Below are 14236 nucleotides of genomic sequence, written 5' to 3'. Positions count from 1 at the left end.
AGTGTTTGTGTGTGCCACATACAGGATTGTGAGCAGTTCTGTGTTAATCCACACTTATATTCACGTTTTAATCACATTGACAGGAATAAAAAAAACAGCTGTTATAAAATGAAATCTGGAATATTTTTAAGTTAACTTTTTTCAAAGGTTAGTCATTTTTTTAGCGCAATAATAGAAGTTTGCACAAATAACTGGTGTTTTTTTGTTTTTTACAATAAAGCCTTTATTCAGCTAAATGTAAACATGTAATACAAAGACAGTGGGTGACTGTTGCCAGTGTGTTGCAGTTATTTTAACAATAAACGGTTTACAATGCAGGCGGTTTATGGGCGACCAAAATAGATGTTAATGACTTATTATTGATTCCATGTTGAGTGAAAACTGAGACGATTCTCCTGCTCCTCACTGTGCAGCCATTTTATTCCTCACTGTCGCAATTTTGCAAATGAAAACAATTATGGGTAAATCTTTCACATTTGTTGTGACTTAAATAAAGTAGTTAAGTCAAAATGTGTGACGTATTTAAATATCTGCACACGCATAAGCATAAAAAAGAAAGTCAGAGGTTATGGAGGTTCCTGCGCCGCAGGAATCAAAGCTGTTTTATTCATTTTCTAATTACATTAATGTCATGTGTTGCGTCTCCCGCGTGTTTACCAAAAAAGCCTCCCCACCCCCCTCCGGAGCCTGACCTCCCGTCCCTACTGGCTGCATAATAACGCATCAGGCGGGCTGCGGGTCGGTTCGGGCCTCATTCAGACCCGCCTGCAGGTCGGAGTGCTTCGCTGCGCTGCGTCCGGGCTACCGCATGCGGCGGAATCCGCTTCAGCTTCAGCTTTTCTCCTTCTCTCACCCCCCCTTCCCTGCACCCCCATCATCCAGCCGACAAACCTTCAGGGAGCTTTTAGCATTTGTTCGGTCTGAGGTCTCTGGAAAACATCTGATTCGCTTTTTTTCTAACCAGTCCCAGATGCGCCGTTCAGCGTGAGAGTGAACGCGTCTGAGCGCGTCAGTGTGAGTTTTGTCAGCGCATGAGAATTAGGAGAGAAGATCTGCAGGGGAGGGCAAGAGAAGAAGAGAAAGGAAGAAGAAGAAGAAGAAGAAGAAGAAGCGTCTGGACTTGTTTCTCCCCTCTGACTGTAACCTTTTCGGTATGAACGCAGATACGTGCGTCTCATACTGCGACATGACATCCATGGACTCTTATTACAGCGCGTCTCCTGCGCAGAGCAGAGACCACCAGGCGAATCCTTTCAGGACTTTCCAGACCACCGAAACCAAATACAGCCCCACGTTCATTCCGGGTAAAGGCTCCCGGAGTCCCTTCCAGACAGAGTGCCAGTCACTGGACGGAGCCGAGGAGAGCAACTTTAACAAATACCAGCTCTTCATGCAGCGGCCGAGCTGCAAGACTCCACCCGAAGGCGGCAAACTGCACCCGGACAGCGGACACAACGGGACGCTCATCCCCTGCTACGGTGGGTTCGCTTCACATTTGCACTAAACACAGCAGCAATGATGGCAGGTGAACAGATTCACCTGGGCCTCTGCAGGGGAGGCTTTAGTGGGTCTGTTTGGGTCGGAAACTCCTCATGAGGTTATGGAGGAAAACCATTTCAAACGTTGCGCTGTTCTCTGATTTTATTGCGCTGTTGCATAAAAGATGTGCACAAATGCACACAGGATATCAAGTGAAACTTGACCGTTTGAGGATATTTTTGTTTTATTTTTGTTATTCAGGCCATGTTTCTATTATTTCTATGCGTGTTGCGTTCACTGACTCTGATTTTCATTTGAGTGGTTTTTGGTTCTTTTTTTCTGTTGCAAAGCAGCAGCAGCGGTTTGTTAAATAAAATGGAATAAAAAGTTTATGATAAAACAAGAGTAATAATCATCATAATAATAACAGCAGATAAACAAACTGAAAGCTTGGTTTTATTGCCTTTAAATTTCACTGACACATTTTGTGGATTATCGTTAACCAACCAATAAAATTAAAAAATAAAGAAATTTATAAATAAGACATATGGACTAATTTATTTGCTACCCCAGCATTTTTTTAATTATGTAAAAATCCCCAGATGGAATTAACTTGGTAAGATAATATAGATATTAAAAAGGAAGAGCCTTTATAATTGGAAATTGAGATGAAATAAAAAAATATGTGCAGGGATTTATTACAAGGAGCTTCGCAAGCCAAAAGAAAGGAAGATTTATGGGCCGTAAAAGTCCCAGATGATCAGTTAACAGGCTTCCTACCAACTATAAAATATTAGTTTCTGACTTGTTTTGTTCTAAGAAAGTTACGTTTAAAAATAAATCTTAAAACTACTGATTCTGCTTCCAAAAGCCGAGCGAAGACAACGACCCCTCTGTGCGTGAAATCACATTTAAACCGATCTGTGTTTTTATTTGCAGAAGCATTTTTAAAACCACATTATGAGAGGAGATGTGCTCTAGATATTTACAGTTCGTCATTCATTCAGCCTTAGACTGGATGGCGCCTTTAGATCTTAATTAAACTCCAGATGTTCATCGTGATGCTGCAGCAGGACATTATTCAATTATCAAAGCTTTTTAAAAATAAATTAAAAACACGGGAAATAAATAAACACCTAAGCTTGATTTATTTTAATTACTTATTTTTGTTGTGTTGCTACTTTTCTTTTAGAAACCTGGTGGCTCCCTGCAGTCTGCAGCCGCTCTCAGCCAGACGCGCTTTTCCTTTTTTTTTCTTTTTTTTAACATAGTTTGCCAGAATGAAGTCCAATCCGCTCCTCTCTCCTTCCCCATAAGAAACAACCAGATCCCGTCTCGGTTTCGGCCCGACCTGTCTCTTCTCCAGCCTGCAGGACCCCTGCCTGCCTTCCTGCCTGACAGCCTGCGCTGAACGCGAGTACATTTGGCAAGTGCATTGACAGGCTCGTTTAAACGCCGCCATTAAAACCCAACGCGCGTCCCCAGAGGACGAGCTGTGCAATGTTATTATTGAAAATGTTGCAGCCAGATGAAGGCGTCGCGGCTCTGGGGAGGATGCTTCGGGGCGCTTGCCAAAGCCTCAGGCGTCAACAGGGTTGTGCTGTTATGTGTGGTCCTCCACGGGAGATATATTACCCAACGCTGCATGGCTGGTGCTTTATCTGCGACTGAAGTCCCCTCATGATGCGCTGAGGGGAGTTGACTGCTGGGATGGAGATCCAGACGGGTTGCGTCTGCGATTTCACATTAAAAACACACGAAATAAAACAAGACAAACATTTAGAGAATCTATCAGGATTCTGATTGGGCTTATAGGCTGTAATCCGATTCGAAGAAGCTAGAGTGAGAATATTTGCAGCATTTACATTGTTGATAATGCTAAAGCATTTAAAAATAGATTCATGTTTCTCTAACCTTTTTTTTTGCAAACAAAAATCTGGAAAGTGCGAAATGTCAATAATGTATTCAGCCCCCCTTTACTCAGACACCGTAACATGAAATCCTTTTAAATAAATTTCATTCAGAAATCGCAGAATTAGTTTTAAGAGTCGTCTTGCTCGGCGAGTGTTAATTTAGAGAGGTGGGCTTGGTAACTCTGGAGGAGCTGCAGAGATCCTCAGCTCAGGTGGGACAACATGTTAACAACTCAAATGTCAATCATCCTGTCAGGAAAACTAAAAGCTTAGTTTGTTATTCACATGTTACGTAGAGAGCTGGGATTCACAGTCCCAGCGTATCCGATATGCCGATGTCCTGAAATTGGCCGATAACCGATACAAATACCGATGTTTATCCAAAGCTTGTGGGATGGACTGCTGCTGGTTAGCTGCTCTCTTTCTTTTCCGTTTCGCCACCTTGAACTCATCGTAATGTCGGTTCCTGAGATGAATAATTAGGTTCGACATGTTGGAGCTCTTTGTTGTCGCTCCTCCTCGCATCATTGATGCTGAGCAGTCATTGCAAATAGCAGCTCTGCTATCAGTTTCCGACACTTTGGAAAAACTTCCATATCACTGACATTTCCACTTGGTCCTGCTCTCCCACTGTCAAGACATTGAGCTGTGCTGCTGGCATCATTGTTATATAAAAACACCTTTTATATCGGTTACTTTGAAGAAATGTTTGATATTAAATTTCACAGCTAATATTGACCAATAACATTATGCATCCCTAGCAGAAAGCTCAGTAAACATACTAAATAAGATCAATTTGACCTTTTTGGCTGCCACTACCGGTGGCAGCATCATGCTGCAGATTAATTTCTTACAAAAAAAAAAAAATCTTCCTATTCATGTGCAACTTTTCTAATCTATCACATAAAATGCACTTTTGTGGATGTAATGTGACGGAGTAAGGAAAAAGATGAATATTTTTGCAAGCTGTTTCTGGACGACCAAGTCGGTGGGGGAAGTTCCTTTAAAAGGACGTTAATCCGTCCAACCATGTGTGGACGGAGACGGAGCCGCTTTACCTGCTGGCGGAGGGCTGAATGAAATAAATGCCCCTGGAGCTGATGGAGAGCTCAGGAATGCAGGTCAGCTCCGCAGGAGAGGTCTGGATTAATGTGAGGCAGATGTGCATTACTGACTCCTTACGGTTATTATTCATACTCTCCCAAAACATCAGATCTCCAAAGCTACAGAGTCCCCGAGATGACAAAGTGGAACTGGTTTACATGACCTTGTCTCAACAATACTTTGTACAAATAAGCGGAGAGTCAGAAACGCACACGGAGATTGGGTAATGATTTGAGAGGCTCTGGAGAAATGAGATTGTTTCTGGGAAAACCTCACTTTGTGCTTCAGAGACTGTTTACAGGCAAGTGAACTCACTGCTGAATCTTGGGTTTTACTTTTAAGCTCCGGCTGCCAATAATTGCTGGTGTTTGAAAAATGGTTCCTCTGCGGAGAATATTCTATCATCTTCGTGATCCTCGGATGTGTCCTTTTGAAATTCACATTCAGGAAACACAACCATCGAGTCAAACTTTCGTGGGACACTGCGCATCCCGTGATGTGTAAAAGATTCAAAGACCAAAACACAACCTTGGAAAAGCCCTGGCGGTGCTTCAGAAAGCAGACTTGTCAAAATACAGCAGTCAGACTCCATGTTTAAAAAGGCTCTGGAGGTGATGTCACAGGATATGCATGTACTGATGGCTAACACATTGTGTGGTTAACAAAAGCAACGAGGTGACACCCAGAGCCTCGCCCATGTGGTTCTATGCACCAGAATAAATTTGAATATGTAATAAACGAACATTTGGGAGGGTAAATTTCTGCCTGCAGAAAGTAAAACAATGTTTTCTCACTGCACTGTAAAACATTCACTGGTGGTTTAAGTAGAAAACAAAACTCCACCTGCTGCCTGGAAAATTTAATTTTAGTCAACAGGAAAATTGTTTTGGTTTTAACTCAGAAATTAAAGTTTATGAAGTCGATTTAACAACAAGAGACGAGTTGTTTAAACATCGTTTTTTAACTTCATTCCTCTTGAATTGAGTTTTAACTTAATGCTGCAATTTAAACCAAATAATTATTTCACAAGATGCAATGAAACAAATTGCTCTCATCAAGTTAAAGAGCCACATTTCTCAATTATTTTACTCACAATATTAAGTTCAAATATTTATTTTACTTTAACATAATTTAAATTCTTGTTTCAAACTGCAGGAACAAAATTTCTGATCTGATAATGAATTTTATTAAACATCCCAATGAATTCAGCTCAGAAACATTTAGTGTGAACAGGACATTATCCTCAAGCTTTGCTAACTGAGAATTGCATTAAAATGAACATTGCCTTAATAAAACACAAAAGTCAGATCAATGTGACGCACTTCCATCTCAGGAGACAAAAACATGCCGCTAAGCATTCTGGGAAATAGTTCCCACTCCTGTCTTTCTCCTCTTTCAGTTTTTTAAGTGCTAACCTAAAAACTCTAGTTTATTCAACTCTTGGAGGTTTGACTGAATTAATAAAAGTTAACAACTTACTGTAAGTTTATCTTTCACAAACTCACATTTAGGTTCAAAATCTAAAACTGGATACATTTATTTAACTAAAAGAGTAGAAGATAGTGAAACTAATTTAAACAACACTTTAAATCTCAATCTGATGGGTTTATGAATGATTTTGCACTTGTGTAAATCAAAGGCAAAAATATTGGATAAAGATTAATTTTGTGATGTAAGAAAAAATGAAGAATTTATAAATATCAGGCTATAGTAATTGATTTTATACTCAAAGTATTTCACTTTTTGAGGATAAGATAGTTGGATACGAGGGATATAACTCTTCAATTTATCTCCAAAATCAAATCTTGAATCCCTAAACTGACTCAGTTGCCACAAACATGAATTCATTCCTTCAGTATTTGCTAATTTAACAATGGAGGGGCTTCTGAACTGTGCAATCGCATGGCCACAAAGTGCAACATTTGGATGTGAAAACACTGCAGACGTCCAAATAAATACATTATTAATTTATATACAGCTAATATAATGTTGTTGTGTGATGCAGGGAAAAAACCTCAACGCTCTGCAGAGTTTCTACATGTCTTACTTATTTGTAAAAAAATTCTGCAAGATTAGAAAGTCTCTTTTTGAAACTGCAAAATATGGACAAGTTGCCTGAATTTATCTTGACCCCCTAACCCTAACCCTAACCCTAAAGAGTAAAGTTGTCAAACCAGTTTTTATTTTGGGTCACATCAAGATCAAGAATGTCCTTATAGCGCCGTTTGTGGTGGAACGTATTGATAAAATTACTTCTTAAAACACAGCTAAAATATTAATAAATATCTGTTTCTGCATTCATTGAGAACTTCTTGATATTATATAATATTCAACATATTTTCACCTTTCTCTAATTTGGCAGAATACAGATAAAACTGTTGATTTGACTGATAAAATTAGGTTTAAAAGCACATCTGTTATCTTAAATATTTTATTTCTGCACTCTAAAGGGCCACATGAAATCTTGTGGCGGGCCATATTTGGCCCACGGGCCATGAGTTTGACAACATGTGATACAGAGGATGAGACAAGTTGTTAGTAAATTTAGAAATTGACACAAATTGAGTTTAAAATAAAAAATTTTCTCCAGGGAACCAATAATTGACCTTTTTCCCCAAACTTATGGACATAATGTGACGTCCTGTTAATTTTTTTTATGCATAAATTTGGGATAAAGGACGATAAATGAATTATAACATTTACCTAATAAGTTTTTAAATGTTCTGCCTCCTCCCTCAGATTATACCAGAATCACACATTTATCATGAGAGGAATTATTTTTAAAATCATACAAACTAATCAATCAAATCAGATGTTTTTTGTTGTTGTTTTGTTTGTTACATTCAAATCCAGAACGCACACACTGTTTTTTAGACAAAAAATCAAACTTTGTTATGAACTTCCTTCAGACCTAAATGGAGGTTCTGATCCCGGCGCCGTTGCCTCATCCAGAGGTTATAAATATCCCCCATCTGGTCACCACTTACAACATTTCTGCAGCGTTTTGCACATGTGACCGGTAATTGTGTAAACCCTAACCTGTGATACTTGAAAGTCAAAAAGTCAAACGTAACAAAGAGTATCTGAGTAAAATACTTTGTTGTTGTGCAGCTGATTTTATCCTCCACTTGTTTATGAGGTGAGTTGTGTTGGTTTGAAGGCCAGAAAGTTAAATTCTGCTTAGGGACTCAAACCGATCTGGACCGGCTCTGGAAGAATAAATAGTATTTTATTTACAGAAAAGAAAACCCGGCGCTACAATTTAACTCATAACATCAGTGAGACAATCTACAGACATTGTATTTGATTGCATTTTAATCAATATTTTTCTTAACCAGAAGAAAAATATTGATTTTGATGATAATATATTTGTTGTATCGTTTATCAGGATAATTTTTAACTTAATGCTGCAATTTAAACCACATAATTATTTCACAATATGCAAGAACAAAAATGTTATTTAACTCACAATATCAAGTTCAGAGAAGTATTTATTTTCCTTTATAATCATTTAAATTCTTGTTTCAGCTCAGAAACATTTGGTGTGAACAGGACATTATCCTCAAGCTTTGCTAACTGAGAATTGCATTAAAATGAACATTTGCCTTAATAAAACACAAGAGTCAGATCAATGTGACGCACTTCCATCTCAGGAGACAAAAACATGCCGCTAAGCATTCTGGGAAATAGTTCCCATTCCTGTCTTTCTCCTCTTTCAGTTTTTTAAGTGCTAACCTAAAAACTCTAGTTTATTCAACTCTTGGAGGTTTGACTGAATTAATAAAAGTTAACACAACTTACTGCTGTAAGTTTATCTTTCACAAACTCACATTTAGGTTCAACATCTAAAACTGGATACATTTATTTGACTTAAAGAGTAAAAGACAGTAAACACAACTAAATGCAGCTCAAATGTTTTACTGTGTATGTGCTTTGTAATCACAGCCATACAAAAAAATGAATAAAAGTTTTTATTGCCACATTTATTGTCATCACAACGGTACCAGAGAATATCGTGATGAAAGTTCATACCTCCAATGCCTGATTTGTGTGTCATCATTTCACTCAAATTCAAAACTATTCAAATAAATTAGTTTATCTCTTTGTGAATCAAAATGATTCAATGTTCTGTCAGTTCAGGTAAAGCCTGTAAATCAGCCATGAATTGAGAACCAAGGAACACCCAGAACTTTGTGTTTGTGTCTGTGCTGGCAGGTGGCACCAAACACAAAGCAGATGAAGAAAAACAAGAAATACCAGGAAAGAGTGCAGAAAGCAGTGCAATACAGTGGATTCCCCAGTATTTATGGGGGCTAGAGGCCACAACCACCCACGAATAGCTGAAATTCCCCCTAAACACGTCCATAATTGCCTTTTTTAAAAGTTCAAACACCAAATAAACTTTAATATGCATTAACACGCACAGTGGAAAACATCTTAGCACCACCACAGAAGCTAACATGTACGGTCTTATTTAACTCAGCTGATGTTTCCAAAAATTACTCTAAAGTAAAAAAACTTCAACATATTTTTACTCAAGTCAAAATAAAAAGTAGCCGTCCAAGAAATTACTCAAGAGTAAAAAAGTATTTCATACTAGTGCTACTCAACTGATCAAATTATCACTTAATATGTGAAAATTACATAATCAGTTGGCCCAAATATATAAGTTTTGATATTACAGTGACCAAAATGGCAATAATTCATATAACAAAAAAATAACATAAATAAAATCAGGCAAAAGAAACATTTTTCCAATAAGTTCCTTTCAATAAAAAATAATGCAACTTTAACATAAACTGCAGTTGTGTGTCTGTATTTGGTTAAAATATGTTTGTTTTTCATTCGGTGGGTAGAAAATACAGAAGTTTTACTCAAGCAAGAGTAAAAATACTTCATAATAAAATTACTCAGGCAAAAGTAAAGCGTCCTATGAAAGTCAATTTGTTCAAAAAAAGGTTATCAAGTAAATGTAATTGTGTTAACCGGTTCTGGGTGCAGCCAATCAGAAGTGAGGAGAATGTGCTAGTCAATAGCATGTCAAGTACCGTTGCAGGAATCTCAGCTTTAAATATTTCACATATAATCTGCAAACACTGAACTGTGAAAAGACTCAGGTTCATTCTGGGGGACTGTGGTGAGAATCTGTTGGTTGGTTATCTGTGCTAAAACCCGAATAAACAGGATTGTGTTGCTTTTCTGAGTTACACTGCAGAGACAAAGTTCAGAAGCTTACCAGCAAGTTAGCATTAGCATCTTCGCTGATCTGTTTAGAAATGGAAGCAAACTTGCAACAACATGAGTCTTTTCCCACCAACAAGACTTGTCTGGTAAAAATCCAACAATAAAAATCCAGCAATCCAGACATATTGTTATGTTTCACTGAACAGAGAGAACAGTTGTAACATCTTGAGCCAAACTCGGGGTATGTAACTCATATTAAAAAATGGTTTTATATATTTGTTCAAACTGTGAAGATGTAACCTTATGGTACATGAGAGGAAATTTTTCAACCCTCTCCAGGCAGATGTTGCAGATTTGCAACAGCTAAATGCTACTTAGCTAATCTTTGCAAGTAATTTGAGCCTGAGAGGATTAAATTACCTGCCCTCTCCCAGTGCTTGCTGCAGAAATACACAGGTATGTCAGAAACAACCAATCAGAGCCAGGAGGAGGGACATAGCGCTGTCAATCATGCGCTGTAAATTCGTAGCAAAACTATAACCTAACCTGAATTAACTTTGCCCTGTGCTGGTTCAGCAGTGGTTGGTAGTATTGTGACGGTACAGACGCCAGTTTTTCTCAAGGCTTAGCAGAAAGACTCCTCCGTTTCCCAGGGAATCTGCATTCTTCTCTGAGCCGCGTAGATCTCTCCTCAGGAACATCTGGGAGCCTCCCTTCCACTGAGGAAACAACGCTCAGCATCAGGCTTTATCCTGACTAGTGGAAAACAAAAATCCAGCATGAAACACGTCGGCAGACATAAATCCATTGTCACCTGTTGACAGCCAAACCTAATGGGATATTTGCTTTGTATTTACTTCATATAAGGTGTGATACATGGAGAGCCACTGCAGCAAACAGCAATCAACTTTAAGTGTTCAGAGGGAGGATTTTTTTTTAGAGCACTCTGTTTAAAAGCATTCCCTTCCCCTATTTAGTGTTTTGTCATTAACCCTTCCCCAGGTTACTAATTTATAGTGTTTCTTTTATTTGGCTTCACTTGACCCTCCCTGTCCCATTCCATAAAAACTAAGAGGGTGCCCTGTTGCTTTACAACCAGTTAAATTACACTTTGATGTTTTCTCTCTGTGTTCAGCAGTGATTAAATTGCTGACCCTAGTAAACATCTGACCCCGGCTAACTGAAGCGGCCTGCAGCTTGTCACAGAACAGGGACGCCGGCAGACTGCGGGACAAGCTGGCGAAGTTCAGAGCGTTCGCGTACGTCTCTGTGTGCGAACGGCAAGTTGACGAGCGCTGAAAATGGGAACCGCTGTCAAAAAAACACATTCCTTCGAATGCCAAAAAAATTCAGAGCCAATGCAGAGGAATTTTGGCTTCCCAAAGAAAGCCCTGTCTGATGGCTGTGTTTTCCAGAAGAGACAGCTAAGCGTGCGGGGAAAAATTTGAAAATGCTTGTGGCAAATGCATCTGTGTGGTTAGCGCGACAGAGACCAGATGATAGCAGAGAAAGTATGTTGATTAGTGCAGAGATTTGTGGAGATAAATGTCAGAATAAACAAGGACTTAACACATATTAAACTTGCTAAAGGTGTTATTTAGTTTCTGTTGAAGTTCAAGATCTGTTAAAGTTTAACAGCTTGCAGATAGACTGTCTGAAACACATTAAAATCAAAGATGTCAGATTTTCATCCTTTGGTTATTGTTTATTTCTGAGCAAAGCTCTTAACTCAGAGGAACAATTTTAAACTTCCTGAATCTTCTAAAATGCTTCAGTGTTGTATCTTTAGTAGCATTATTGTCTAATAAGATGCGATTTCAGTGGTGAGTCTGAACACTCTGGGTTTTTTTGTTTTGTTTTTGTTTTTTTTTACAAGACCAGCATTTTACACAAATTTACTGAAGTAATGTGACAGAAAAACGTGCTTTTTGTTAAATGCATTACGCATGTCTGGTTTCTCAGTCTGGTCAGATTTACATGCAGCATACTTTCCTCCATCTAATTCATATTTAAATGAGGTTGTCAGCATTGATCCAAAGTGGTACAAAAGGCCTGACGTTTGATGTCTTTGTTCTGACTGAATCTGAACAGGATGTACTGGCTAAAAAAGGGACGTTTTTAGCATATTTTAGGGATCATATAAAGAGAAGAACTGGCTGTCTTGAAGAAGCCATAAAAAGATGTCGATAAATGTCTTGAGTTTGAAAGGTTGTATTTCAGGGTTACTTCAGGATTTTTAAGGGAAGGTTCAGTTCAAACAAGCGGTGTCTGATAAGCATGCAGTCTACCTTCTGGGATCATCATTAAGGAAGAGATTAGTCTCGTCCTGCAGGATGAAGCTGATGGATAAACCAAGAAAAAAAGAAACACTATAGTGGTTTATTTAAAAATCCATTTTAGGATCCTTTATACAATCTTCACGTTTACATAATTTGATGATTATGACACAGGAAATGAGGGTAGATGATGATGCAACACCTGTAATCGTCTAACAATGGAAAATTTCAGGGTTGTTTCCCATGTTGTTGTTTTTTTTGGAACAATAATGGAAATGATTGGGTCATTAGACGTTCCCTGAAGATATGAGAAGGTAACACCTCATTTAAAAGGGACACAATGTGCAACATTCACTTTTTGCAAGTTTTTGTACTTCTATTTGCCTACTGTTTCTAAAACAGACCAAGCGTTTTGTGACCAGACTAGGTTCTTATTCTATGAAAGCGTTGACTGGACACACAGAAAGTGAACTGCTCTCAAATCTAAGGTCTTGATACTGTAAGGCAACAGCGAATTAAATCGAGACTGGAATGCATTCTTGTTCTTTTTTATTTATTTTATCAAGCTAAACATAACTTTATGAACTATTCCTACAATCTGTAAAGGTTTTATCTCATGTTCTACTCCATTAAAGTTAATTTTCTAATGGTTACAGGCTAATAACAGCAAGCTAATGGCAACGACCTTTAGCTGGCTACTTGCTGGTCAGCAGTAATTAACCATTAGCCTCCTGCTAGTGATTACTATTAGCAACAGGGTGTAATAAGTTAAGTTTGAGGATGTAGAAAAGAGACATTTCCTGGTTCTCTGTCTCCTCTGATATGCAGCTGTTTACAGGTGAGTATATACCAGCTTTAAGTAAATAACTTTCCATAAATTTTGGAATAAATTTATTCCAAAATGGAGATAAAAAAAGAACGAGAATCCTAAATATTTCCGGACACCTTCCTGCTGCCTAGTGCACCTTCAGCCTGACAGGATATGGGCCTTGCTCTCGGGGAATAGCTGTATTTTCCCTCACGGACACGAATGCCAGGCAGGAACTTGGATTTGACCTGTCTTTCTTCACAAACATGGCAGCTATGCTTCCTCCTCAGGGGAGGAGAAACAAAAATATTGCACAGTGCATGAGGAGAAGAGGCCAAATTCAAGGGCTTGGTGATGTCAGAACATCTGCTTGCGGGAAGACCATAAAAAGGTCTGACAGGTAGATCGTGATGATCCGAGGTCACGAACTCCAGCTGGGAGAGCTGTGCTGTTCCATTAGCGTCTCAGCTGGGACAGGTTGGAGACAGAGTCCGGGGGAGGGCTGCTGCTGCAGCTTTCCGGCCAATAGATATTGACATTTCATTGAAGGAGGCTCTCGCCAAAGCAGAGCTAATCTGTAAAAACAAACATGGATGTTGCTGACAGCCTCCGCCTAGCTTCATCAGTCCAAAGATATTTAGTCATCAACAAGATTCACAACTGCCAGAAATTACAATTTTGCCTCCCTCGACAGTTTGCAAGGAGGAGTTTGATTGTTCCAAACTGAAATACAAAGTGACAAACTAAAATACATGCACACGGGCAAATGAAATTGGAAGCATAAGAGCCACAGATGTGTTCCTATGATGAGAAGTTAAACGCCCGGTGCATTTAGGATGAGGTGCTTCCCTTCCCCGTTGCAGGAAAGGCAAACAGAGGCTGACCGAGCTCAGTGTTCTCGCCGGCCTGCAACCAGAGCCCTTTGGCTTATTTATTCACATGGCTGTTTGTTTATTGAAGCAGAAGGCACGGCTTTCTTCGTCTCCTCAGAAAGACACAGTAAAAGGTAGCGCAGCGCGGCCTGACGGGAACAGAGCGAGTTCTGTCCCAAAATGGACGCTCGAGAAATCGAAGGCGACAAACACAATGTCGTCAGACTGGTTGTGGTAATACTTAGAGCGATTCTCCCCCCTCCACATCGGCACCAAACAGATCTCAAGATGGAGCAGATTTCACGTAGCTCGGATTTCACGTAGCATGATGGAGAGATGATAGGGAGGAGGCTTTGCAGGTCATGTCACAGGTCACTACCAATGTGTTGTGACAAACCATTCAAACAAGAAAAAAGAAGGAACTTCTTCTCAGCAATTGAGATTTATGCTACATTTCTTTAGGTCTCTAAATAAGCCATGAGTGAGACGATGCACGTGGTTCCCACAGGATTTCCGTTCATATCTAAGCTTTTCCCGTGTCAGTTTTCAATGTTTTATAGCTTGGGCTAACTAGTTAATCAGGAATAAACATGTTTGTGT

The 14236-nt window shown here is 39.1% G+C and overlaps 1 protein-coding gene across 1 annotated transcript in view; it reads left to right on the top strand.

The window, feature by feature from the left end:
* Positions 1–760: 760 nt before the first annotated feature.
* The window catches only part of LOC129366496 (homeobox protein aristaless-like 4), a 31294-nt gene continuing 17818 nt past the window's right edge, over positions 761–14236 (top strand). Inside the window, exon 1 of the mRNA XM_055040400.1 lies at positions 761–1478. Coding sequence (XP_054896375.1) covers positions 1154–1478 — 325 coding nt within the window. The 5' untranslated portion in view covers positions 761–1153. The remainder of the gene's footprint in view (positions 1479–14236) is intronic.

The sequence above is a fragment of the Poeciliopsis prolifica genome, unplaced genomic scaffold (assembly GCF_027474105.1).
Source record: "Poeciliopsis prolifica strain line A6 unplaced genomic scaffold, Auburn_PproV2 SCAFFOLD001, whole genome shotgun sequence".
In the NCBI taxonomy this organism is placed as follows: Eukaryota; Metazoa; Chordata; class Actinopteri; order Cyprinodontiformes; family Poeciliidae; genus Poeciliopsis; species Poeciliopsis prolifica.
Note: the sequence above shows the minus strand (reverse complement) of the source record. Positions and strands in the feature narration are given on the sequence as shown.